Below are 25,234 nucleotides of genomic sequence, written 5' to 3'. Positions count from 1 at the left end.
ACACGGGGAAAGGCAGCTGGTGTGCAAGCACCGGCCCCTTTAGTGCTGCTCCATCACCTCCAACCCTATAACCACCACTATAACCTGCCCCTGGTGGTGGGGGGATAAAAGGGAATGAATGTGGCTGCTGATGCTAATGGGGTTTGGTCTCTGCCCCATCCAAAACATGAGACCTCATAGAGCATCAGCATCACCGGACTGAAAAAAGTTGGGTTATATGATGGATATTAGCTGGAAATATATGGAAAGTTTAGGAACGATGAATTAAAACCAACAAAAATCGAACATAAAGGAGTTGGAATTGGATAAAGGCAGAGCAGCAGTTCAGGCCCTTAACACCCCCCTTAATACAACACCCCCCTTTAATACAACACACCACCACCCCTTAATACAACAACCCCTTTAATACAACACCCCCCCCTTAATACAACACCCATTAATACCTCTGAGTGTTGTTTGAGTCCCAATCCAGCATCCATCACTGCACACAGAGGTTGCCCAGAGAAGTCAAAGGCAGCTGGAATTACAACAGAAGGGGGGGAATAAGACAAATAAAAACCAGAAGCAAAAAACAGGCACCATAAAAAGAGAGAGGGAAATCAGAAGCAAAGAATACAGAAGAAATTTATTGAAAGCACAAAAAAAAGAAAAAAAAAATTAAAGTAAAAAGTACAGACTGGCCAATAACTGCTTTCTACAATCTGAACAGTAAAAGAAACGGAGCTACAGAAAGGTACAAAGGTTGTTATAAAATAGTTTTTAATTCTCTTTTGTGTGTATTTTTTGCATTACAAACATTCTTTTGCTAAGAGGCAAATGGAATTCTTGATGGTGTCGATACACGCTGACCCCCTCCCCCACCCTCTCCACAATACTGAACCTGTATAGAGCTGGTATCAAAATATACAATACATCTGTTCACCATAAAAAAAAGAAAAAACACCTGGGTTTTGCTGCTCCCCCCCTTCAATGTCTTAGAACAGGTATAAAAAAACAACTTATAAATATGTACACCCTTGTATTTTTTTTTGTTACTCACATTCTTTACATGCAAACACAGGGATCCAAAGGAGAAATAAAACCAACCCACCGCGGCTGGGTTCTGGGGTTACCTCAATTCACTCCATTCATTGCCTTTGTGGGGTCGATCAAATCAGTGTTGAGGCCACCAGAAAGGTCTCATTGCAATGAGCCTCTTCCCAGCATCTCGGGTTGGATTGAATTGCATCTGAAAGCTCCAGCACGGCTGTTCTGCTTTGGGTTGTGCGTGGATCTGGGGCTGTAGGAGCAGAGCTGCAAGAAGAGCTGCAAGCAGGAATGCAAATCTGCTTCTCCCTATTTAAGAAGGGAGATGCAAGCAGGGATGCAACTCTGCTTCTCCCTATTTAAGAAAGGAGATGAGCAAACAGGTTCCAGTCTGCCAAGACACACCTGGATTTGCAATGCTCAATGCCAAGGAGTTCATAGGCAGACTGATAATGAACCAGGCTTGCTCAGATGGAGAGGTAACCCAATGCAGTAACCCAATGCAGCTCCTACTGATGGCCACAATGCAGATCTCACAGCATCAACCCAAGCTGAACCCTCACTCAGACCTCATCCAGCATTAATTCACACCCTCAAAGAGTTCAGGGAGGAACAAAAGGAAAGTGTTAAGACTTTTTCCAAGCACTCAGTGCTAAGCAAGTCAGAGCTCCCACCCTAAAGGCAAGGAAAACTTGTAACTTGCAACACTAAGACGATTAGAAAACAAACTTTGGTCCACAATTTGCAGGAAAATAACAACAAAAATAACCCTGAAAAAAAAAAAGTATAATAAGATCCTTGTTATTTTGCATCCAAACAGGTTGCAGGTTAGAGGGAAATGTAAGGCAACGTTGGATTATACGAAATAGAAGGCAGAACGGCCTGGGAAAGAGTTGTAAAGCCAGGAAACATAAAGGTTGCTTTTATCATTGGGAGAAAACGATCTGCTGCGTTCTATTGATCATGAATTCCCTTCCTATAACTTAATATCTGGGCTTATAGGTTAAAAACTTGAGCCTGGTCATTCCATTCACAAGCTGATTCCACCTGGCATCTCAAACACAGCTTTAAAAGTCCACTTTAATGCGACTCATCCCCACGTCATCATCACATCCTCATCCTCAGTCATGAGCTCAGCCTGGTAACTAGAAATCACTGCCCTACAGATTCAATCATAAAACAAAGAAAGTACAGTATACAAAAAAGGAGGGTAATATCACCAAGGAGTAAATTTAGATTACGTTTATCTTACCATTCTATTAAACAAAACAAAACAAAAAAAGGTACTTAAACTATTTCTTTTGCATATAAAAAGAGATTAGAATATTTGGTCGACTGGAAATATTGCTAGGCACAGATGACAGCGACTGCATCAAGAAGTATAATACAAGAATTAAAACAAAAAAAAGCTCAAATGCTGAAGACACGCTATAAGAATGATGGCAGAGCTACACTGGTCTTGTTAATTTCAAATCAGGGGCACGAAGGTGACTTGCATGAACACCTTTCTAGATGTGGGATAGCCAATAACTCTTCAAATCCTAGTATTTCGAGATATATATATATATATCTATATATATACACATACAAATTGTGACAAATTCTTAATGATTTGTCTTCACAAACATCCAGCAGTGGTTAATTTTGTATCTTGATCAATGCTCTTCTTGGGAAGGGCAGAAGCCTGTTTGTCGGCTCCCTACTGATAACAGAATGGGATTTGGTCTTGGGAACGCTCCCCCCCCACCCAGACCCTTCTATACTCGGTCTGAATGTCACACCAGGGGGATCTCAACTCCCACTTGGAGGTTTGTAAATGGAGGTAAACCACGAGCAGATTGGAAAGTGGCACGAAGACACATGATGCTACACAACCAAGTGAGGGCAGCGGGATACAACTGCCTCAAAGCTCAGTATTTTCTTTATCCACTCTGCCAGCTTGATTAGTCCTTCCCTACAAGGAGTAGATCTAACGAGCCACAACTCATTCATTTCCCATCCGACCTCCACGATTCAGATGTTTTCCCAAATAGAAGGAAAAAGGTTTAAGGCACAGGATAGCAGATGCACAGTTTAAGTAGGATCAATGCAACTTGGTTTTTTTTGTGCTAGTTGGGTTGGGAGCTCCATTACAACCATGCATTATGCAAAATCCTGACTCCAAAGGCGCAATAGTGAACGTACACAGTGGTTTTAGGTCTTTTTTCAAGGCATGGATGGGTAAAGAAAAAGAAACAAAGGCATCAATGTGAAACCTGATCAACTTGTTGGGATCTGCTTTATAGGGATGGGGAAAAGGAACAGGAGGGAAGGGAGGGGGGGGGGATTTCCCAGAGCAGGTTCCAAAGTGTAAACTTCAACTTGTGATGTTTTTATTTTCGAACAGTCAAGATTGTTACCCATCACCGCAAGGTTAGCAATAGGAATTAGATTTCATTGTGGTTTTTTTTTTTTTCCTCTCTTTTTTTTGTTTTTTTTTTCTTAAAAACCGGTAAACTGATTTCTCTTTAAAAAAATAAAATCTCTGGTCTTTTAAGGTCACTTCAGCTGCTTTTTTTTTTTTTAAAGTGGCTTTTTCTTTTCTTTATGTCTGGAATGATGGAAGTTGAAAACCCTCATGTTCAGCCCTTTTAAGGTCAAGGCTGAACTCAAGAGGTTAAGTCAAGTCCATTTTGTCTCGTGCCTTCCCAAGCTTTAAATGGTCGACTTGGAGAAGGACACACGCAGGTGGTGATTCTCACCCAGGTCATGATTGTGGAGGTCAATGAGTGATTGAATGGCTTCTTCCACGGAGCCCATCTGGATCAGAGCCATTTTACGGTCCTTCCTGACAAGACAGAGGTTGAAGTCACATTCAGTACCATTGCACACAGCATTTGCTTAAGTCAGTACAAGTTTCACCACCCAGCACTCAAAGTCAAGGAGAATATTGACTACCAGGATAACTGCAATATACTGTCTTTTATACTAAGATCACACTTCTAAGATTAACATGCCTACCCCAAATTCTCACTCAGCTACCTCAAAGTTCACCATGCACTCAATCCAGGGTTGCTCCTGAATTCTTTCTTCCAGATGAGTTGGATTGCTATGGAGGGGATGGTGCTGCTCACTGTTCTCTAAGTCAGGCACTTCTACCCTTCTCAGTACAGGATTTAAAGGAAAACCAAACACTTACTGGAAGAATTTGAAGCCTTTGACCATCCCACCATTGCTTGAGAACAGCATCTTGAGGTCCTCTTCAGCTATTGAAGGCCTGAAATCAAGAATTTTGTTTTCCAGTCAAATACATGTCAGACTGCAGCACTAAAACAGTCACCCACAGACCCTTTGCTTAGTTTCTCTACTAACAGCACAGCTCCTTGGACTGGAAAGGCTATGAGGAGTGACAGGAAGGTGATCAAGCTTCTCTGTCAGCAGTTAAAGTGACATTTTACCCCCACCCTGAAGACATTTCCACATTGAACACCACACAAGGTTCCCATGCTGATACTCACGGAATGTTGGACAGATGAAGAGTGGCAGAAGGAGGGAAGATGTTCTGGAAGTTTTTGGAGCCTGGTTTCTTGAAACGGTGTAAAGGAGAATTTCCATAGTCCTTAGTCAGACCTTGGTCCTCTTGCCCCTCACGAGGGAGCTGTACTGTCTGATGTTTGGACAACGTTATACGGATTGGCTTCCCATGGAGCTTCTGGCCATTCAAATGGCTCATGGCTGCAACGGTGCAACACAGTGCTGACTACAGAGGCATTTTGGTTCTGTTCAGACACTTTATCAAAGCTAGAACCTCATTTTAGTCCTTCCCAAGGCAGGATCTCCCAAGAACGCAATGACAGGCATCATCATTCTGCCTTAGAGTACTGTTTGTTCCATTATTTTACCCCTAGATTATCTGGCACAAGTAAACCAGAGCTGCACCAAGTCAATGCTACAGATGCAGACAAACAAATACACAGGGAGATGTTTTTGTTTTAAAGAGCAGAAAGCTCTGACCACCCATGCTATAAGCTGATATATTTAAGCTTTCTTACCAAGCTGAGCCTGGTTTCCATCAGCCATCTGAACCAGGGCATTCTCTTTCTTATTAAATAAAATCTTCACCCTCTGCACATCACCATAGACTCCTTCAGAAAGTGAGGAAACAGAAACAGTCTTAGGAAGGGGTAGGAAGGAAACCTCATACAACTTAATTTAAGCTAACCAATCCAAGAGCAAAAAAAAAAAGAACATTCACAATCAGAACTGATCTCATTCCAACCACATTTTTTACTTATTCTGCTCTACTTAAGGAAAATTCTTATATAGCAGAATAATAATGGAACAATACATTAAAGAAAAGATACTGGGTTTCAGCAAAAAAAAATTAAGCCAAAATCTAACTGCCAGAAGACTGGACAATTTGGCATGCTATCACAATATAAAACTCATATATATATATATATAACAAAAAAAGGCATGCAAAGCAATAAATCATGCATAACTGATTGTAAAATAAAGGCAAACTAAATTAAATAGCAAACTAAACAACATAAAAAAACCCAAATTAAGCATTCAAAACAACAACAACAAAAAAAGGCAAACTGCAAACTGTACATTTCTGAAGTATCCAAATAAATAAATCTCAAATAAATGAAAAAAAAAATAAAAAATAAAACAAAAAACCAAGGTAATAAAAAGTGTGAATGATAACATACCGAAAAGAATAAAGAGGCATTGGGGTGTAACTCTCTTTAGAGAACAGCAGAGCAAGGCAGCGGAGGGACAGGGAAGAGGTAAGGAATCGAAGGGGAGAGCGAGGTTGCACAAATCGTCCACAACGAGGAAGGGCAGAATCCCCGGAAATGGCGAAATTGGTTGATGGATGATGAAGTTTTCAAGATGGTTAATATTGAAGGGCAGGTTGGTTTCCGAAGAGCAGGGTGGTTTTTTTTTTTTGTGTATATATATTTTTTTGTATATTTATATATATTTTTTGTTTTGGAAGGGGAATATATATGTGTTTTGGTTTTGTTTCAAGCAACAACAGGAAGCAGAAGTACCGTGCAGTCAGTTGGCAAAGAAATTCCGGATCAAGGGAAGAAAAAAAAAATATTCAGGGATGGGGGGAGAAAAGAAAAAAGTAGCAAAAAACACAGGTCAGTAAATACATAAGGAAATATGTAGTGTTCCATCAGTCAGATTTATAGAATTCTACATACAATAACTCGTTTACAGAAACAGTTAATAGGTTTTACCTAGTGGAACACAATGATAAAAGAAAAGGCATTTCTTTTTTACTTTAGATATACAAAGAGGTTTAAGAGACAGTATTGCAATAGAATGACTTTATGAGCTTGAATGCTGTGTTAAATCGCAGGGATGTGCCCTAAAATGTCACTCCAACACTGTGTGGATTGCTGCCATTTCAGAGGGAACGCTTCTAAGATCAAATCAGCTGGAATCGCTCCTTGAAGATTAATGACAAAGGGAAGCAATCTATAATTGTGTATTTAATGGTGAAAAAAGTGAAAAAGGCAACTAATCAATATTATCTGGATGAGCAGCTGCACCAGCACCAAAAAAAGCCTGGTAGGAGTGCTTGCTATAAAAGGAGCTTTACAACCAAGTCTGTTCCATCTGTTGGATGGAAAGGGTTGGAATCACTGTGCAGGAACAAGGCGCTGCTACTACTGATCCTGAAAGGGAAAGCATCTCTGCTCCCACTGCATTCCAAGTAAGAGTCAATGCAAGCTGAAGCCATGAAACAACTTCTGCTTGTAGAGGGAGCAATTTCAATTTCCATGGATTCAGGAAAAAAAAGCCTCCCACATTACTGCAGAACAGTCACTCTAGAGAAATACTGTCTCTTAATTAACTGTTTGTGGCACAGGTAAGTTTCTACAACACTGATTATACAGGCAATGGAAAAAAGTTTCAGGTCTGTTAGTTCACAGCTTCAGTACAAGTATCAAAGTCTCTCTAGCCCAAAGATAAGCTGGATGGATAGTGAGGAGCTCAACAAAAAACCACAAGGCATGAAATAACCCACTGTGTGAACAAGGCACACACCCCTCAGATGCCACTCTTGGAGAGCAGCAAACACATGCAAAGTAAATAGGGGTAAAAAGCACAGTCTTATCATTGCCATCCAGATAACACAAAATCATCCCCCCCAAAAATCAAGCTAGGCAGCATTACAATGGTTGAGAACAGCAAGGCCAGCTCTTAAAAGTTAAGTGTCTCAGTTGAGCATGCATGACACTGGGACTGAGATGACAGCTTCTGGAATGGCAGAGGAATTCCTGGCCAGAAAATACAACTCATCCAAACCAGGGCTGCTTACAGTCCTCAGCATTATTTCATGCCCTGGAGAAAACAGTACTGCCAGGTGAGGAGTAGTGTGAAATACTGATCCAATTGGTGCCTCTCACCAAAAAGTTAAGTGTTTTTTTTTCTTTGATTACTCATCACATCCAGGCTTCTCATTTGATGCAAAAGAGGTTTTGTGGTTACTCTGCCATCACTGTTAAGTTTCATAGCTTTGCAAAGTAGTATTAAGTTGTGTGTGCAGTCCCACCAGTTAAAGTGTGCTCAGCAGACTGAGTGCACACTATCACACACAACAGGAAATGCTACGCTTTCAATCCAACACGGAGCCAAAAGCTGACTGGGAAAAATTCAAGGTATCAAATTCTCACAATGCAATCTTTGTTAAGGAGTTTTTGCTCAGAATTTCCTGCTTTGTTATCGAGGAAACCCAAGCATTTCAAACTCACTAAGTCCAATAGAATTGAAAATGTAAACTGTGAGCTGTTAAGGGGTTTAGCTAAGGAAAACCTTCCCGAAATCTTGGAAAGGAAAAATGTGCAAGCACATGGCAGAGGAAATAACTGCACAAGTACAAAGTCAAGCTGGCAGGGGGTCCAGACACTATACAGAGCAAAGGTCAGAATGAACTCTGTAGTTCTGAATTAATGTATTAAAAATCTAGAACATGCTAAGGGAAAGAAAGAATGGACGTGACTCCTCTGACCCAATGACAATACTACATGGGAATGGCAGAGAGATTCCAAATGAAGGGAGGGAGGGGACAGGTATTGTAGTCTTTGTGGGACAAGAGCAGGCAGGCAGCATCCTCAGCTTTCAACTAAAGAGCAGCAAGGTTTTAATTTGAGAGATGGACTTTCTGATGTCCCTTCAGCAACTAGAGTACTGTCTGCTTTGAGATTGAGAGCTGGCAGAGCATATCTGCTTTTCTAGCTTTGCCGTTTCCTTTAGGACACAGTAGGGTTTCACTTTGAATGATTTTTTCAGCATAAACTGCATTTAGAAAGTGAAAGTAGAGGTAACAGGAAGGAGAAAAAAAGTAAAATTAGGACTCCACTAACCTCAGGATTCAGATTGCTAACCAGCAGAACAGAGTGCCCTGCCCCAGCGAGGCCGGGAATGGCAATCCGTCCTGCTGCAGCCGCTGCAGCTGCTGCTGGGATAGCCAAAGGAGCTAGTGCTCCATGAACATTTTGAACTGTCAAGCCTGGAAATTAAAGAATATTAACCAGTGAAGAAGTTAACAGCACGTACTCTAGTGTATCTGCTGCACCAGAAGGGAGAACAGCACACCTTCTGTAACATGCAAGTAACCATTCAAAACACAGTGACTATACTCTAACAGCAACAGAAGCCTCCAGTTCTGGTGCTGCAGGAAATGGTATCGTTTCTAATAGCAATTGCTCTTTGCAGTGCCTGGTGCTCAACAGATAACAATCTGGTTGACTACAATATTTTGCACGTTTCACAAGAAGCAGAATCAGCACAAAGCCTCAGCTCTGGTGGGGCAGGAAAGGTATCACAAACGGTGTAATTGGAAGGGTCTTTCCAACCACTGCATGCCAAAAAATGCTTTGTTTTTTAACCATGCATATAAAAATGATCAGCTATCATGCTACCGTTGGCTAATCTCTTATTGAATGAAGAAACATTAAGGTTTCATTCCTGGACTGCTCACAGAACACCTGCCACCTCACTGCATTAAAAGTGCTGCCCTAAGGAGGGCTGAAGTTCTATAAACAACACCTAGTAATGAATTAAATGGGATTATTTGAAGGGGCGTGCTTTGTTTCCCCTATGAGGGCAACAAAACAGCAGTGTTTGGTTTGTGGTTGTTCTCTCATAAGCAAGGGAATCCCACCGAGTTACTGGGAAGTCAACATAGCTTGGGGTACGCTATGAAAAAATAAGAACTGTTTATCTGACACTAAGAAGTCTATTTAGCACCTAAAGCTTCCATATTTATCCCATATTGGGCTAGGCGTGTAAGTAGAAATATTTTATTATCAGTGACATGAATTTTAAGCTTCACAGCAACCATAATAATGTAAATTCTGCTCATACTGAATACCAGCTTTACCCGGTTCTTAAGGGAAAGCAGAGATTCCTCGCTTCTGCTCACTTTTACTAATGCAAAGGTGGGTTTCCCAACCTCAGTAGCCCCATGACAAAAAGCTAAATGCAAAACCTCAGCTTATCAATCAATCTCCCAGTAGAGTAATTTTTAAATACTGTTTTTCGTGTTGCTCCCATTCTGCCTCTTCTTTCCATGCAGATATTGCCTAGCCAGAGTAACTACAGCTACATACTTGGTTGAGATTATGTACTGAAACATCCTTCTCTATGCCCAAGTGTCACCATTTAGGACTTAGAGGACTCCACTCCCCCCAAACCACCACTACTTAGCTTTAAAACATCAAGATGCTTCAGTAACAACCAGAGAACCTATATAAAATTCCAACTTACGAAGTACAGTACCTGCAGCCTGAGGAATTGCAAAGGTAGGAGGAAAGCCAGCTCCTGCATATGGAGAGGCAGGGATTATTCCTGGGGCACCTGGGAAGGAGACACACATTATAAACAGATACTCAACAGCGAGAGAACTGTAGGCTTAACTGTCTTCATCTATCCTTCTATATATGGCTCGGAAGCTAAACCACAGCCACCAAGTCAAAAATGTCTCTAAAGCAACACTGACAGCAGCACTCCTTGAGACCTGCTGGGCAAAAGGCAGCTGTTGACCAGAATACAAGTTACCAGCTCCCATCACTGTTTATCCACATTACAGCTTGCAGAAGTATGGGTTATAACACCCCCAAATTACAGCTCAGCCTGTGCTGCAAACAGAACAGCAGATGGCAGTCAAACCACAGACAGCTGCTAAAATCTTCTAAATCCCCACACAAACAGCTTTCACAGAAGCAACAGGCACCCACAAACATATGCCCATGCTAGTATTTTGCATTCAGATTCAGTGATCCCAAAATTCCTCATTCACACTATACTCTTAACATTTTACATAATTAAACACACTAGGATTAGATCCTCTCTTCCCCAGCTAACAGAAGTTGTTACATCTGCCCTGCTCCCACGTGAAGAACTCTCACCAAAAGCAGCTGCCATGGTCTGATCAAGAGGGGGCTGGTTATCCCCAGAAGGTAGGTCTGGTCGTGTGTAATCTCTGCTTTTATCATTATTATATTTGACATTGAGACTTGTGAGCTTTGAGAAATCTATGCGCAGCGTACAACAGGCATTGTAGATATTTTGTCCATCCAGAGACTGTAAGGAAACAAAACACTTTTTAAATGCAACGTGAAATTATGTTAAATATCACCAAGAAATCTGAGGAGAGAAAGCGCTGCATCTGAAGACAAGCAGATAACCCGCTCTGTGCACAATCAGCATCACTTCCACTCATCCCCTTCAATAATTACCCTTGTTACACCACACTGCTCTCAGTGGTGAAGTTCCCTCCCACTCACACATGCAAATCTGCCATTTGGGTGATGCTTCCACAAAACCACATACACACATTTGTCTTAGAATAACAACAGCGAGCTTAAAACAATGCAGGTGTTTAGCAGTGCAAGCTTAATACTCACCAGTTTGGCATGCTGAGCACTCATGGGGTCAGCATATTGTAACAGAGCCTGAAATTGGTTGTTCTTCGTGAATGTAATTATTTTCAAGACTGTACCAAATTTGGAAAAAATCTGCAAGGTAATATTTGCACACTTTGTCATTTCATCACTAGAAGCAAGCATCATATTCATATTTCACATCATTATTAGAAGCAGAAATAACATGAATTGTCCTGTCACCCTGTTAGCTCCCCAGCTTGAAAGTAGGTTTTAAACTATGTCACAAGCACTGTTTATCCTACATCATGGCATCTCCTAGAGAAGAAACAGGATTACCTCTCTAATCAAGTCCTTGTTTTAACATCATTCTTACATGGGATGATACATACAGACCATCACAACTTCAAACACTTGTATTTCAGGGATTCTTCCATGCAGTCAAGCTTGCATTTTAAACAAATATCAGGTTGAGTGACTGCAGTGGAAAGCAGGAAGGAGGTTACTACCTAAGTGCCATAGGTACATGTCACTTAGTATACTGCAGTAGCTTCCCATGGTGTCTAAGCATCACTGTGGGTAGAGGAAGCAGTGTATTAACACCAGAGTATTAAGACCTGTCTTGAAGCTGTAACATTTGTCCTTTCTTCCACACCAGATTGCAATCCCACCACAACAGGCCAGCAAAACTCTGCAAATTAAGACTGGCCAGATTGGAAACAAAACTAGGAGAGCCTCATACAGGCATCAGGGTCACAGCTGTGGTCAGAGCTGCTCCTTCCAGAGCTTGCTTTACAGATACAGACATGTGCTGTTACAACTCCGACACTGACAACATGTAATTCCCTATTTGTCACTTTCCCTTCCTCCAGGACAGTCTTCAAGCTGTGAGGACATTTCTTTTTACCTGATGAAGAACATCTAGAGTGACAGGATAGAAGAGATTCTCCACAATGATCCTCAGCACAGGGCTCTGGCCAGCCATCGCCATTCCCGCATCCACAGCTGCAGCAGGGGCTGGCAGTGCTAGGTTTCCTGACTGAACTGAATTCACTGCTTGCAGAGCTGCTTGGGCACGCTGCAGAACCAAACATCCTGTTAGACTGACACTCCCGCTTGCAAAAATACACATTCAGCTTTCCTCGAGTTTCCCCATCTATTTACTACAGAACAACAAGCAGCAAGTTACTGTTCCTAGTGCTGAGAATACAGTAATTCAGCACATTTTAGATGTAGGAAATGCAAGGTCACCTCAAAAACAGTAATGCAAACCACACAAAATAAAATGCTAAATACTTGTCCTACTGTTATCTATACACTTGCTCAGTGCCCACTAATGCTGCAAAGTTATTCCACTGCTAAGGAGAAAGGTAAAACTAGGCTCTTTTGGAATGCAACATCACCTGCAGAACGCTATAGAAGCTGACAAAAAACAAGTTTAATGCACAACTGCCATAGGGATCCAGTAGTGAAAATTGACACAACAGTTCGTTCTGAGTGTCCTTTCTTCATATAACAGATGCATCAAATTGTGGTTTTGTTAGATGCACTAAGCAGTGGTACTTCATCTGCACAGCATGAGATGCTGTGATGCCAATGAAAGTCAGGCTGAAAATTGAGGAGGACATGCTAGGAAGCCATCCCTGATAAGGAGGTGCACATAACCTGAACTTCTTTCCAATGCTCCAGTCCTGAAAGATTGCCAAGAGCAGCTGAGCCAAAAATGGGACTTTCTACTACACAGAGCCTGTTTTACACAAACTCCAGGCAGTCCAAAGCATTAAGAACCACTGTGCTCAGTGCTGCCTGTATCAAAGCTAGCACATACAAGAAACACTCTCTCCAGCAGTTACAGGTTTTGTCCCCATCAGAGCTTCATTTCACATAAACTTCTTAAACAGTAGCAGCAATTTTGAAGCACTGTAAGTCAATTAAGTCTTTAGAGAGGCATTGTTGATATCAAAAATTTGATCAGTTGATCAAAATTTGATCAGTTGATATCAAAACCCTTCCAGGCCTACATCAGCAGCAAAACCAAAAGCTAAGAACTGTCCACCCCTCCCACCTGTGTGACAGTGTTAAGAAAGAAACTAACTGCTTGGTTTGGTGAGTTGTCTGTCTTAAGCTCCTTGTGGTTGGAGAACTGGATGTAGATGGGCTGGCTTCGAAGGACTGGAGTGACTGTGGTGTAGTAGTTTACCATGGTGTTGGCTGCCTCCTCTGTATTCATTTCTATAAAAGCCTACACAGAAAGTCAAATAAATAAATACAGCATGTTAGCAATGTGTGTTTCACACCTTTCTGGTCTTCTCTATTTCAGTAGAAAAACATAAGGAGTTGTAGCAAGTCACTACGTTAAGCACAGAGGTTATTCTGTGTAATGCCCAATTGGAGGAACTGAATTTCACACCCCTGCATGTCAGATGTCACTATGTCAGACCACCCCAATCTGCTGCCATGCAGAGCACAGCACCCAAATATAAAAGAACACTGACAGGAAGGTTCAGCCTCCAATGCTGTCCCACCAGCAGCTGCATGCAACATCACTAGCCAATATAATAAACCAAGGAGGCATTACTTTCAGATCAACCCTCCTATATAATCACACTATACATCAGAGGCACATTTTCATCATTAGGATTAAAGACCCCGTACTTGAAGTGATTAAATGAATGATTAAAGTTGGCTTGATCTTTAACTCCTTAATTTGTTCAATTACAGTCACAAAGCTCACACACCTTCTGCATTATCCACGGGTGCTTCAGCCTCACCCAGCTCATTTTTTCCTATCTGGAAAGGTATCCTTAATATGCAAAGTTACAGTGGTGGTTACTCAACAACCAAACTGGTTGCAGTGAAAAAGGCCAAGTCACAGCACTGCTGGCCAAACTATTTACGTAGCCTGTAATCTACAAGAACAAGCATGATGCTAATTATAAATGACTACCAATAATTACAGACTCAGTTACTTGAGCAGCCTGAAAATAGTATTTTCATGGGACAGCCACAGAAAAGTAAAAACACAGCATGCAGAAGTTATCAATCCAAATGAGTAACAGTTGCTCTGACCACTCAGAGCTGCTTTACTGATGACAAAACTCAACTCTTCATCAACCTCTGCTGTCAGTTGTAGATACAGTACCTGGTTTTTCCCTTTCAACATCAGAAGGTTGGTGACCTTGCCAAAAGGTAAGCCCAGAGAGATGACCTCAGCCTCCGTGACGTCACTGGGGAGCTTACGGACGTGGATTACTCTGGATGGGACCCCAGCACTTCTGCTGTCCCCTTTGAATTTTTTGCTGTCGTTTCCATTAGCTGTAAAAAAAAAAACCAGTCACTTATTAGGGTGAGTTTGATGAGCAAACACACAATCAGTACTTCTGATGTGCATCTTGCAATCCCTATCTACTTATTTCCATCACAGAGAAAATCTATTGTCTAGTTTCACCTGAGTCTGAATGCACAGTTTCACTCCTTTTCAGACTACATGAATGTGAGGGACGTAGCTGAATGTCACTGCAATGAAACCTACTCTCCAGTGGCCATTTTGCAGCATGCACATCCCCAGACACTCACAATTCTACTGCTTAATTCCAATCCATTATTTGAGACTGCTGCTTTATATCCTCTTCATTCTTAGCAATGAAACAGTCTGAGAGGGACATCATCAAATTAAGTACAACCCAATGTCTTAGATCAGTTGGATCACATGTATGGCACTATCAGACAGCTGATGGGGTCTGGCAGAGCAAAAACAGGGGCTCAAAAGAGGGCAGCAGATTAAGGTAAGATAATTCAAAGTACTGATGAGCACATAAGGCAAAACTCCATCCTGGTGGGATCACTGACCTCTAGATGGTGTCAGACTCCTGGAATAAACAGCAGTTCGCTATATATGGCCAAAATAATTCTATGTGAAATACAACCATGTTTCAAGGACACCAGATTAAAGCAAAACCTGCCTATTTTACTAGTGTAAAATCACTAGAGCAAACATCTAGAAAGAAATTTCTTCAGACTGCTAACCATCAAAGTGCTGGGGCTCAGCACCATCCTATAAACACCTAGTAAGTATTAGAAATACAGGTTTTAATATTAAAAATGCAAAAAAAGCCCACAAAATCAGACCTGATGGTATCTCTGCAATCCCCATCAACTGCTTTCCTTTTCTTATAGGCAACATTACCTGCAGAAGAAGCGTTGCTGCTCATGATAAAGGGTCCGTTAGTAACACAAGTAGAGAAAAGCTCGTCAGATCCCCGCTGGAAGAGAAAAGAAGAAAGGTAAACTGACAGCATTTCTACTCAACTCTGCTGCTTTCAGAACACCTGAATAGAACAACTGATATTAAGGTGTAGAGAAGCTGAACAGAAGCGTAAGTGAAAATATACTGAGAGTCAACCTCATCATCATCAATTAAATATAAGTAAGATCCAATTTGGTAATTGAATAGCACTATCCAATGGCTCCGTTGAGGTAAACACCAGGAATCTCAGGAGCTGAAGCATTGCTGAGTTGTCTGAAGCCAGCGCCAAGCATTGGGCACTGATATTCACTGCTTCCTAAGAAATATAGCCCTGTTTCTGATTAATGGTGACAAATGGAGATTTTCATTCTTTAAGGTTAAGCTTGAGCACAGGGAGTTGATCTGAAATAGCAAAGCAGATAGTTGTCATCTATTCATCAGTATGTTTTTAATGCCGTTCATTAAGATTAGACCAATTATTTTATTGTGGGCTACCAAGACTAGAGGAAGTCTTAAGCAAAAGGCAATTTATAATTAATGATGAGTTAAAGATGCTATCCTTCAGTGAAAATGGGATGACACAACTCAGATATTAAGAAATAGATGGAACTCTTCCCCTCCCCCAAGAAAAAGGGGGAAGGAAAAGAAAATGAAGCTCCTAGAAGAAGGCTACGGTAAGATATAGAGAAGTAGGACCATATAGAACAATTTGTATTATCAGATCACAGGGATGTTGTTTTCTAGCCACAGACCTCAGAACAGCAGCATCTTCGACAGGGCAATAGTACAGCAATACCTCAGCAAACGCTTCAGCTGAAGCATTCTGAAGCTGAGAAACAAGCACCACAGGTACAAGGGCTGTGACCACATCCTCCCTTGCCTCTGGCAGGAGGACTCCCACACTGAAGTGAACACAGCTACTCATAGAGCAGAGCTGCAAAGTATCTCCCTTTGATTTTCCACACTGCAGCATCATGCTGCCTTTCAGCCTTATAGAACTTATTTAACCCAAAGTACCACAGGGCTCCCTACCAGAATCACCTTGTCCAAGCAAACTGATACTACACAACTAACAGACACGCATTTATTTATTCCAGGCCTTCTGCTATCTGCAGGCACGGTGTAATTCCATCCATTCACACACCTGCACTGCTCTCCCTTCATTCCCTGAGTACAACACCGAGTCACTCTGAGACCACCGCATGCAACTTCAGCTTATCATTCCCTGTAACCCAAATGATTTGAACTGATTCACTCCCACCCAGACACTCCAATGGAAGCTGCCAGGATGTCCCCCCACCACCCAGTATCTGCTGGCACCTGCAGTAACACGACCTGCACAGCAACAGGAGCTCTGCTGGCTGCACAGGGAACAGGTCAGGAAAGTAGGTCACACACCGAGCCCAGCACACTGAATTACAGACAGGAGATTGGGTTGTTTTTTTTTTTACTTCTTCAGATCCTGAATTTCTTGTCTGACTGCTCGGTGCTGCTCTTCAAAGCTGAGCTCGAGGACTTTGATGTACTGAATAGGTGAAATTGGGGCAGGTTCCAAAGCCATGCTTCATGTGCTGCTGCTGGTCACCTGCACAGCACTGACCCGGTCCTGCAAAGGCAAGAAGCACCCATGGCAATGTCACCTAATAAAGTCATAATGAGCAATGGCCCTTTTTTAACAGTCGCTGTAATTAGCACTGGGATTTCTGAGTGCAAGCTAGAGGCAAGCTGGCTCTTGCACACCCAGCCCTGGTGGCCCTGCATTTCATTTCCTCCTTCATTGGTGCTGCTGGGACTCACCTATCTGCCAGAAGTCTCTCTGTTGGTGGATGCTCTCTGGAATAACATTGCCTGCCTGATGTAAACTGAAGACAGCTCCATCCATCCTCACTCCACGGTAGTAACATCAGTGGGACTCTCAGCAGTTGCCTTTACAGTTGCAGTGATTGCCAAGAAGTCTTTTATGCTTTAAAACCGTGTAATAAATAAACTCCAATGCCCCACACACAAAGCAACGCATTGCACCAGACCCAGAAGAAACAAATCAAGTCTGGTTGTTTCAGAAGATGCAGCTTCTTGCCAGCATCACCTCCCTTGGGGATTGTGAGCATTATAGGAAAGGCTAGGAACAAAAGGAGCAGATCCTGAACTATTAAATGCTTTTATTCCTTTATTTCTTGAAAGGCAGAGCTCTGAGCCATAAGGAGGTGAGCACACAGCAGTGTGGGTGCTGGGCTGCCTTTGTATCCCCAAAGCACCTGGGAGAAGCCCAGTTGTGCCATAGATCAGCCAGCAATTGACATGAAGTCAACCTCCCCACTCACAGATGTTAATTCACACTGACATTTCTGCTCAGCTCATTCTATTGCAGCTGGTATTTTTACAAAGAGATTAACAGAAGCAACACCATGCTAACACAGTAACACTGCTCCGCATAAATTCATCACCTCAGCTAATAAATCTCTTCCTGTTTACAAGGTAAAAAAAAAATCCCATCTTTAAAGCTGCATTGCCAAACCTTACCTAGTCCAGGCTAAGGCTGTTCCCAGCACCAATTAGACACACTCTGCTGACAGGTAAAGCATTGCCTGGGAGTGTTGCTATGACAGCAACCTCCTTCTGTCCTCAGCACACAGCTACGGAGGCCCTGTTGCTCAAGCTGCTTTAATTGAATGCAACACTCGTGTTCCATGTGGGTTCATCATCAATATTTTAGCTCCCAACACACTAACCACCTGGCTCACTCCCATTAGGATTCCACCTAGACCCTGTAAGAGGCCACTACAACAACCTGGCACACACAAACCTTTTTACTCTGCTAAAAGTGGAGGAGAATCTCAGAGCACAGAAAGAACTGGGCATCTCCAAAGAGTGTTTCAAAGGCTCCACATGAGCTCAGTCCCAAAGGAACTAAGGAATGCATAGTTTCAAACTCAAATCTCTTTGCAAAGGAGCTGGGAAGGAAAAAATCCAGCCCAGTGACCTCATCATTCACACACATTCTGTTAGTCACATTCCAATGCTTTCTGCTGAGATTCAAGAGATAGGAATGGAGATAAATTTCAACTACTAGGAAGAATGGTGCTACAACACCTGGTACAATGTCTATTTTAAACTCCAACCTATACATGTATTATGAGACACCAGAAGCTTCAGTAGGACATTAAGCAACCACTGCCACAACCCGAGGTGGGATTTGGTATCAACACGCCTCAGCTCAGGCACACAGCAGCTTTCCAAAGCCAAACCCTTCACCCCCTCATCACATCAGCCCCTCCCTGACTTTCTTTCTCAACCTTAGCTGCTATGGAGACACTGCATGAAACAAACCTGCCCTCTGAGCAAATAAAAGGTGTGGCCGTTGCAAATAGCTCTAAAATTCCTCAACGGCAAACGCTGCAGCAATGCAGTCATTCTTGCTTTGTAGGGCAGCACACACCCAGGCTTTATGATCCCATGTTCCCGAGTTGAAACTTAACTAGCAGTCAGCCTTGAGCTCCTCTAATCATTACAGACAGGTTCTCCATAAAGCTGAACACAAACAGCAGCACGCAAACACTGCTGGATGAATCACTTTGGAACAGATAGAACCGAGGAAGGAATATTTGGTGACCTAACCCATCAAGCCAGCAAAGTGCAGGTTCAGAAGGAACCCCACACTCATTCAATCTCTCCCAAATCATTATTGTGTAATAACCAGAAACTGCTTCGGCACAGACCAAGCAATTACATTGAGATTACTACAGCACGCTAAGAGCAGTGCTTGACAAGCTGGCATGTAAAGCTTAACAGAGAGCTGTGTGAGAGCCCCATGGAGGTGTGGAAATTCAACTCACAACAGATCACCCAGATTAGATGGAGCATCCCCCCCCCCCCCACACACACACTGTGTGCAGCAGCCATGTGCCCCACATGTGTGATCACGCCTGTTGCAGGCAGGCCACAAGAGCCAGCTTGTTGCAGCCTATCACTAAAGCCATAGGAGAGGACTGGAATTTCCTCACAGCATTCTTGGCCCGCTGCCTGAAGCCATAATTACTGTTCCCATGGCAAAAATCCTTGCTTGACCACAAATCACTCCTATGCAGGCAGTTTGTATCACACTCCAGCAAACCCCATTTTAAAAATTAACTTCTCAGATGCCACAGAAGTATATTGTATTCCCCCCCCTTTCCCCCCCTCTTGGAAGGGTCACCTTTTGAATAGAGCTCAATTTAACCAAGAAACTACAAGGATTGTTCAGCATCTCCAGCAAGTTTTTAACCCAAATGCAGCTTTAAAGGCTGATGATACATCATAGTTCATACTCTCCCTACTAGGTCAGTACTGCTTAGAGATGGTGCCCATCCCACCCCCAGCACCTTCATATCCAAGTACTGTGCCCCCATCCAAAGGAGATGCTTCCTTCCTTTCCAGATATTAAATCATGGACAGATGTGAGACTCAAGTCACGTGTTTCCAATCTACAGGACATTCCAGAAGTCCACGTATCAGGAGTCCTGTAATAGAACCGTAATGAGTTTCCTAAACAAGTTCACACATTTCAGACTGAAGAACATGAGCATTTGGTGGGATGGGAATTGCCAGGAATGGCTGCAATTGCCACCCAATGGAAACAAGGGCTTTGAGACTCCTCTCCTAACACCTTAAGGAACTTAATAGAGTTGTGTTCCTACCTTCTTTGCACACACATGGTAAAAATGAGTCAGTTTCCACCCCAGGCCAAGAACACTTTTCCAGGTGAAGCACTCATGTCCAACCTAGGAGCTCAGCCAGCAAGCTTGTAAACACTGCTAGAAATGCTTTATAAAGCCAGCAGATCACTAAAGTGCAGCTACACATTATAGTAAGTTATCAAGCAATTATAAGGAACATCTGCTTCTGAATTGGGGGGGGGGGGGGGAAATCAGTTAATCCTCAAAGTGATTTCAGTGATGCCTCAGGGGTCAGAAAAATGACACCAGAACAACAGAGCTCCATCAATGTAGTTATTGTAGCAGAGAGGACTGAAATGTCTCTGTGATGTTACAGAAACCTTCTGCAGTCCTTCCAAGTGCTTTCTGGCAAACCAAAGGAAAAGCAGATGGAAATAGAAGCAACGGCAACATCACAAAGAGCTGCAGCCAATGAGGTTTGATGGTTACCACTGAGATAAGTGCTCTCAACAAGCAATTGATTACACAACTTTGTGAAGAGCCGCCTGCATCTCATTCCCTGCACTAAGAGGAGCCCTCACTTTGCTGCTGCATTGATTTTAACCCACCTACAGCAGTGTTGCAGTTTACCATTTGACAGCACAACCTCTGTTACATAAGCTACGCTGACACAGTTGTTTAAGCAACCAGATAACATGGCTGTATCAGAAGATGCTTAAGAACTTACCTTTATCATGATGTTTCAACTTCCCTTTTTGCTCTGAGATCTGATTCACCCACCTCAACCCTCCCCTTGCCTTCCTTAACATAAAGCTTCATTTTCAATGCACTTCTCCTCCTCTCTCTGCCCCAGTGCCCAAACAGCACAGAGGCTGTTACAGCTCTGCCCTGTGTTAGGAGTGAAAGCACGAGCTCAGGATTTCTCCCAGCCCTCGTTGTAACCACCTGACTGCTGTGTGCCCCACAGACAGAACCACGAGGCATGCGATCCCACATCCTGAACCTTTTCAAGACAGAGAGGACTACAATTAGAGTTTCAGAAGCTTCTTAGTCACATTTAGTCGCACAGAAGTGTCTCTTAAAGCTGCAGCTTAACAGACGCAATGTTAATTCCAATTTAGGGGGCTTCAACCTAGATTAATCACATTACTCAGGGTGGTAACAGAGACTGTTTGCTTCATTTTATGAACTATCAGCCAACCCTACCACCCATCCTCTATCTTCTCCTCCAATGGAAGCTCAGCTCCTTGCAGCACTCAGCGCTGGTTGAGAACACCGTGCTGTCACTAGGATTGATTCAGATTTCAGATTAGCACACTGCAAAAGTGAGAATGACCTTCCACCCCTACAAGCTGTTCAAGAGGTTTTCATCATGTTTCATGCTCCTCAGAAAAACCTGGAGCACCCACACATACACCTGCACTTACAGCAGTCACATCTAGCTCTATTCTCAGTGTTACAACAACTATCTGCCTCTCTAATGCTCCTTCTCCACTTGTATAGACCCACCAGAGCTCACACACCAGCTCTATCCCACACTGCATCACTCCACCAGCCACCTGAGCTGACACACATCTCTGCTCCTTAGTTAATAATGAAGATGCTAACACAGCCACCAGGCCAACATCCATGTGCTTTTAAGTACGAACCTATAGGGCTGAGTTACTGTGACCCTGATTGCAGTACATTACCTACCACGTTCACTAAGTCAAATGCAAAGCCCTTAACACACCAAGGAGTGCCCATCTGTCCCACACATTCCAGTTCAGCCTTACAGAGGAATGTGCTTTATCCTGTGAACACAGCAGCTATTACAGAGCAGCAAAGAGATAAGGAGGCTCCTGTCAGCACTTTAGTTTCAGGCCTAGGTCTGCACTTTCAAAACCTGAGACTGGAGGGTAAAGGTTGTATTGACTGTACTCACAGGAGATAGAAATCAGTAGCTAAACACTCCATTTTGGGGCAGAAAGGGGAATTCTAAAGGCCCAATTTCTCCATTGAGAACCATTGTCCAGCACACACATTGACATTTTAACAGGGGAAAGGGCTGTTCTTAAATGCAATAATGTTCTGACAGTTGACAATCAATGCCCCAAATGCCAAGAGCTGAGTGCTGAACTATAGTAAGTTTTAATGCACGTAAACTAAATTAACTTCTGGTTAAAACCCAATGGATGTGGTACTAGAAATAACCCCCTTCCAGCTTAAGATCTGCATTTGGAAGGCTAAAATTAGGTCAAGATGCTGAGCAGTGTAAAAAGAAGAGAAAAAGTGAGAAGTGCCTACCTTTGTACCAACTGTTATATCTTGGACAATGCTGTAGAAAAAAGAAAGAAAAGGATTACAAAAGTTAGATAGGTTTGCCACAAATATCCAGCATAGTTTACAGCAGTAAGAAAAAAAAGCAAGTTCAAAAGTGCACAGTTGTCTTTGCAGGTGAGCCAAGGACAGTTCATACAAAGGAAAAACTATTAGATGGTGATGGTGGAGACCCGAGACCCAGCAGTGCTAGGAAAATAAAACTGCAGCTCTTCCATTGCCCGCAATGGAGCACGTCCCCTTTTTAAGCATAATGCTGTGGGGCTGAAATTGAGAAGCCCACGCTGCTCTCAAGTCCAGCATTCACCCTTCAAAGGAACTAAACCAAGGGCCAGAAGTATCAAGAGGCAGCTATGTCACCACCAGACACCTTCACCTTGCTTAAAACCTGATGCTGGATGGAGTAACCTCCCCTATCCTGTAAAGAAAGCCTCACTTAGCCCTTAAGGAGCCGCCAGCTCAGCATTGAGGGCCAGCAGTGCTGGGAGCTATTGGTGTTCACAGCCAGGCAGCTCCCAGCCTAACACAGCAGAAGGAAAAACAAGTTACTTTTTTAAGCTTTTAAAGTGAGAATTTCACATTGATGTGAGCAGTAACATAGCTGTACTTGGGCTATCTCTTGTCAGCAGCACCCATCACTGCCATGCACACCTATAGAGCATCTCCCCTGCTGGAATCAATCGGCTTCAATGCAGTTTATCACACTGTACCCCATGAACCTTCCAATGCATCATCACACCTGGGTGTTATTTCCAGTGCGAGTGGCTCAAGGCAGGCAGAGGATTTCAATGACACCCTTGCATCAAAGATTATTTTTATAAGCAAAATCCAACCTGTTTTAAAGCAGCAATGTAACACAAGTGAGGATACGAGCACCACCCATTTCAGCTCCTATCTTTACAAACAGAATCAGCTGACAAAGTCCAAATGTTCAGAGCAGAGAAGCCCAGCAGGGCTGGCTGCAGCTAGGAAGGACACAGAGCACTAACAGAAAGCAATGCAGTCATTCCTACAACAAGAAACCTCAAGTATTCAAGAACCACACTCAAGAAGTAAACTTACAGCCTCGTTCTTCCTTCCCTGCCGTCCTGCATGGCTTCATCTTTCAGGCAATTAAATACTGCTCCATCTTATTATTATTAAGCCATTCCCATCTCGGCAGCTCCACAAATGAGCTGGCACGCACGCCCAGGCCAGCTCAGCTCCTCACGCTTCCTCTTCCAACCCAACCTGCCATGTCATCACACCGCAGCAGTTTGCAGCTGGAGCCGCAGCCTCAAAGGAGTTGGGATCCTCCATCTCAAGGCCAGATGGGTTTCCTTGCACTACCAGGGCAAGCACTGATGAGCTAATCGCACCCATCTGCACCTACCAGCTTAAAGAATCACACGAGTCCATGTTTCTCCAATTAAAACACATACACGGATTTCAGTCATTAAGGTATTCCCAGCTACGTTACAAAGGAATCTCTCCAGCCCCCCCAAACTCTCAGCCTTATCCCACCCCCCCCCCCCCAACCAACTTGTGCTTCCTGTTCCTCCTGCGGGCCTCAGGCACAGGAAATGTTTGACATAAAGTTGCCTTAGCAGGGGACAGCCTTTACAATTAGCCAACAGGAAAAGCTTTTACTTGCCAGAACGTCGTTACAACCCATGTGATAAACTCCACAGAACCACCAGCAGCAGCACCAGCCTATTTTGTTATTAAATGTGACCTTTGTGGTTTGTTTCTCCTGCAAATCATCTCTTTGGTTGTGTTCTTAGTATATAACAAGCTTCAATACGGGACTCACGCTTTACTCTCTAAAAGAACTGGCAATAAAAGCACTTTTGAAGTTACTTTGCACGTGGAATTAAACCATTCCTGCACTAACAGAAGGGGTAGAAACTGAGTCCATTCCCAAACAGCCCTTCTGTACAAACCATGATCAACAGGCACCAAACTAAACATCAATACAGGTAGGAGAAATCACAGCACAGTGCCAAGAAGCTGCTCAAACTCCAATAGGGAACAGCTTTCCTGGGGTAAGCAGATCACACAGTGATCCTCCATAGGCTGGGAATCATTCAGATTCATAGCTTTTCCAATATAGTATAGCTTTGAATGAAAACAGGCATTATTACAGCGTAAAGAGATATCAACGACCACACCACACCCCAACCCATGTGATGTATGAGGATCACCGCTTTGAGCTTGCTGTGCTTTAAGACAGAGCACAAAGTACTTAATGGGGGCTATGGGAAGAACTGTGCCTTAATATGAGGAATGAGGAACCAGAGCAGCAGGAAAAACGCAGTTAAACTTAAAGTAAACCCTCCTGCAGCTGTAGGGCTATGGGAAAGGAGATGGGTGGGGGGAGGTGGATGGGGGGGAGAAAGTTCTATAGAGTTTGGATGTGGAGCCCGGTGCTTCGTGCCCCTCCTTTCCCATAGATTCAGAAGGGAATCTGGAGTCTTTCCATCCACAAGAGCGTCCGCATTGAAACCAGCAAACACAATTCGGACAATAGGGATTGAATCAAACCTCATGCGCGCTCCCGCTTCCAGGTGCGCGCTCCCGCTTCCAGGTGCGCTCGCTCCCGTCTCCCCCCCCCCAGCGGTGCCGCGCTCCAGCCCCTCACGCCCACGCGGCGCCGCCGGGCCCCCCCCACACCCAGCGGGGCGGAGCCGCCTCCCCCACCCCCGGGGGCCTTCACTAAGCCCACAACCGGGTCTGCAAGGGGGGATAGAGGGAGGGGGGACCCTTAATGCGGCCCTCACCCCCCACAGCAGCACCTCGTCTCAACTCCGGCCTCTTCCCCTCACGACCCCCCCTCAGCCCCCCGGAGCGTTACCACAACTCCACCGCTTTCCTTCGGACCCCCCCGCTATGGATCACGTAACGTTCCTCGCTTCCCCTTGAGGCGGTTACCGGAATGACCCCCCCCCACAGCTCCGGCCGAGACTCACCCGTCCATTGCACACGGAGGAGACCCGCAGGGAACGGAGTGGAGACGCCGGAATAACAGGAACGAGCCCGACCGCTCCGTGTTATAGACTCACAAAATGGCGGCACCACCCGGCCCGCCTCACCCGCGCCGGATTTTCATTGGTTATTAGAGATGT

General features: G+C 43.6%; 1 protein-coding gene across 15 annotated transcripts; it reads right to left on the bottom strand.

Moving 5' to 3' along the window:
• Positions 1 to 599: 599 nt before the first annotated feature.
• On the bottom strand, positions 600 to 25,169 carry PTBP1 (polypyrimidine tract binding protein 1). 15 transcript variants are annotated; one of them, XM_015886317.3, is made up of 15 exons: positions 25,079 to 25,169; positions 22,098 to 22,128; positions 15,100 to 15,175; positions 14,056 to 14,228; positions 13,009 to 13,155; positions 11,821 to 11,991; positions 10,938 to 11,048; positions 10,440 to 10,614; positions 9,799 to 9,888; positions 8,394 to 8,539; positions 5,721 to 5,754; positions 5,058 to 5,150; positions 4,524 to 4,740; positions 4,205 to 4,282; positions 600 to 3,853 (listed from the first exon to the last, which is right to left on the bottom strand). In XM_015886317.3, exons 1-15 carry the CDS (start codon positions 25,084 to 25,086, stop codon positions 3,721 to 3,723), a joined length of 1,683 nt encoding a protein of 560 aa, XP_015741803.2. In that variant the 5' UTR covers positions 25,087 to 25,169; the 3' UTR covers positions 600 to 3,720. The 15 variants fall into 15 exon arrangements, 11 of the variants coding, with proteins under 11 accessions (XP_015741803.2, XP_085373849.1, XP_032296920.2 ...); XM_085517723.1 differs by having other exon boundaries at positions 9,811 to 9,888; XM_032441029.2 differs by lacking the exon at positions 25,079 to 25,169 and adding an exon at positions 23,193 to 23,629 and having other exon boundaries at positions 9,811 to 9,888.
• Positions 25,170 to 25,234: the final 65 nt, after the last annotated feature.

This window comes from Coturnix japonica, chromosome 16 (genome assembly GCF_054131305.1).
Source record: "Coturnix japonica strain WE chromosome 16, WE-NBRP24, whole genome shotgun sequence".
NCBI classification, from domain to species: Eukaryota; Metazoa; Chordata; class Aves; order Galliformes; family Phasianidae; genus Coturnix; species Coturnix japonica.
This window is presented reverse-complemented; position numbering and strand designations above follow the sequence as displayed.

What these genes read in the sequence shown, in the direction of transcription:
- PTBP1 (XM_032441028.2), bottom strand. Translation starts at nt 23,224, where the DNA reads ATGCAGGACGGCAGGGAAGGAAGAACGAGGCT. An exon ending in ATATAACAGTTGGTACAAAG is followed by an intron (nt 15,176 to 22,097) that starts GTAGGCACTTCT and finishes TTTCTCTTCCAG; the next exon opens with CGGGGATCTGACGAGCTTTT. An exon ending in AAAGGCTTCAAATTCTTCCA is followed by an intron (nt 3,854 to 4,204) that starts GTAAGTGTTTGG and finishes CTGTCTTGTCAG; the next exon opens with GAAGGACCGTAAAATGGCTC.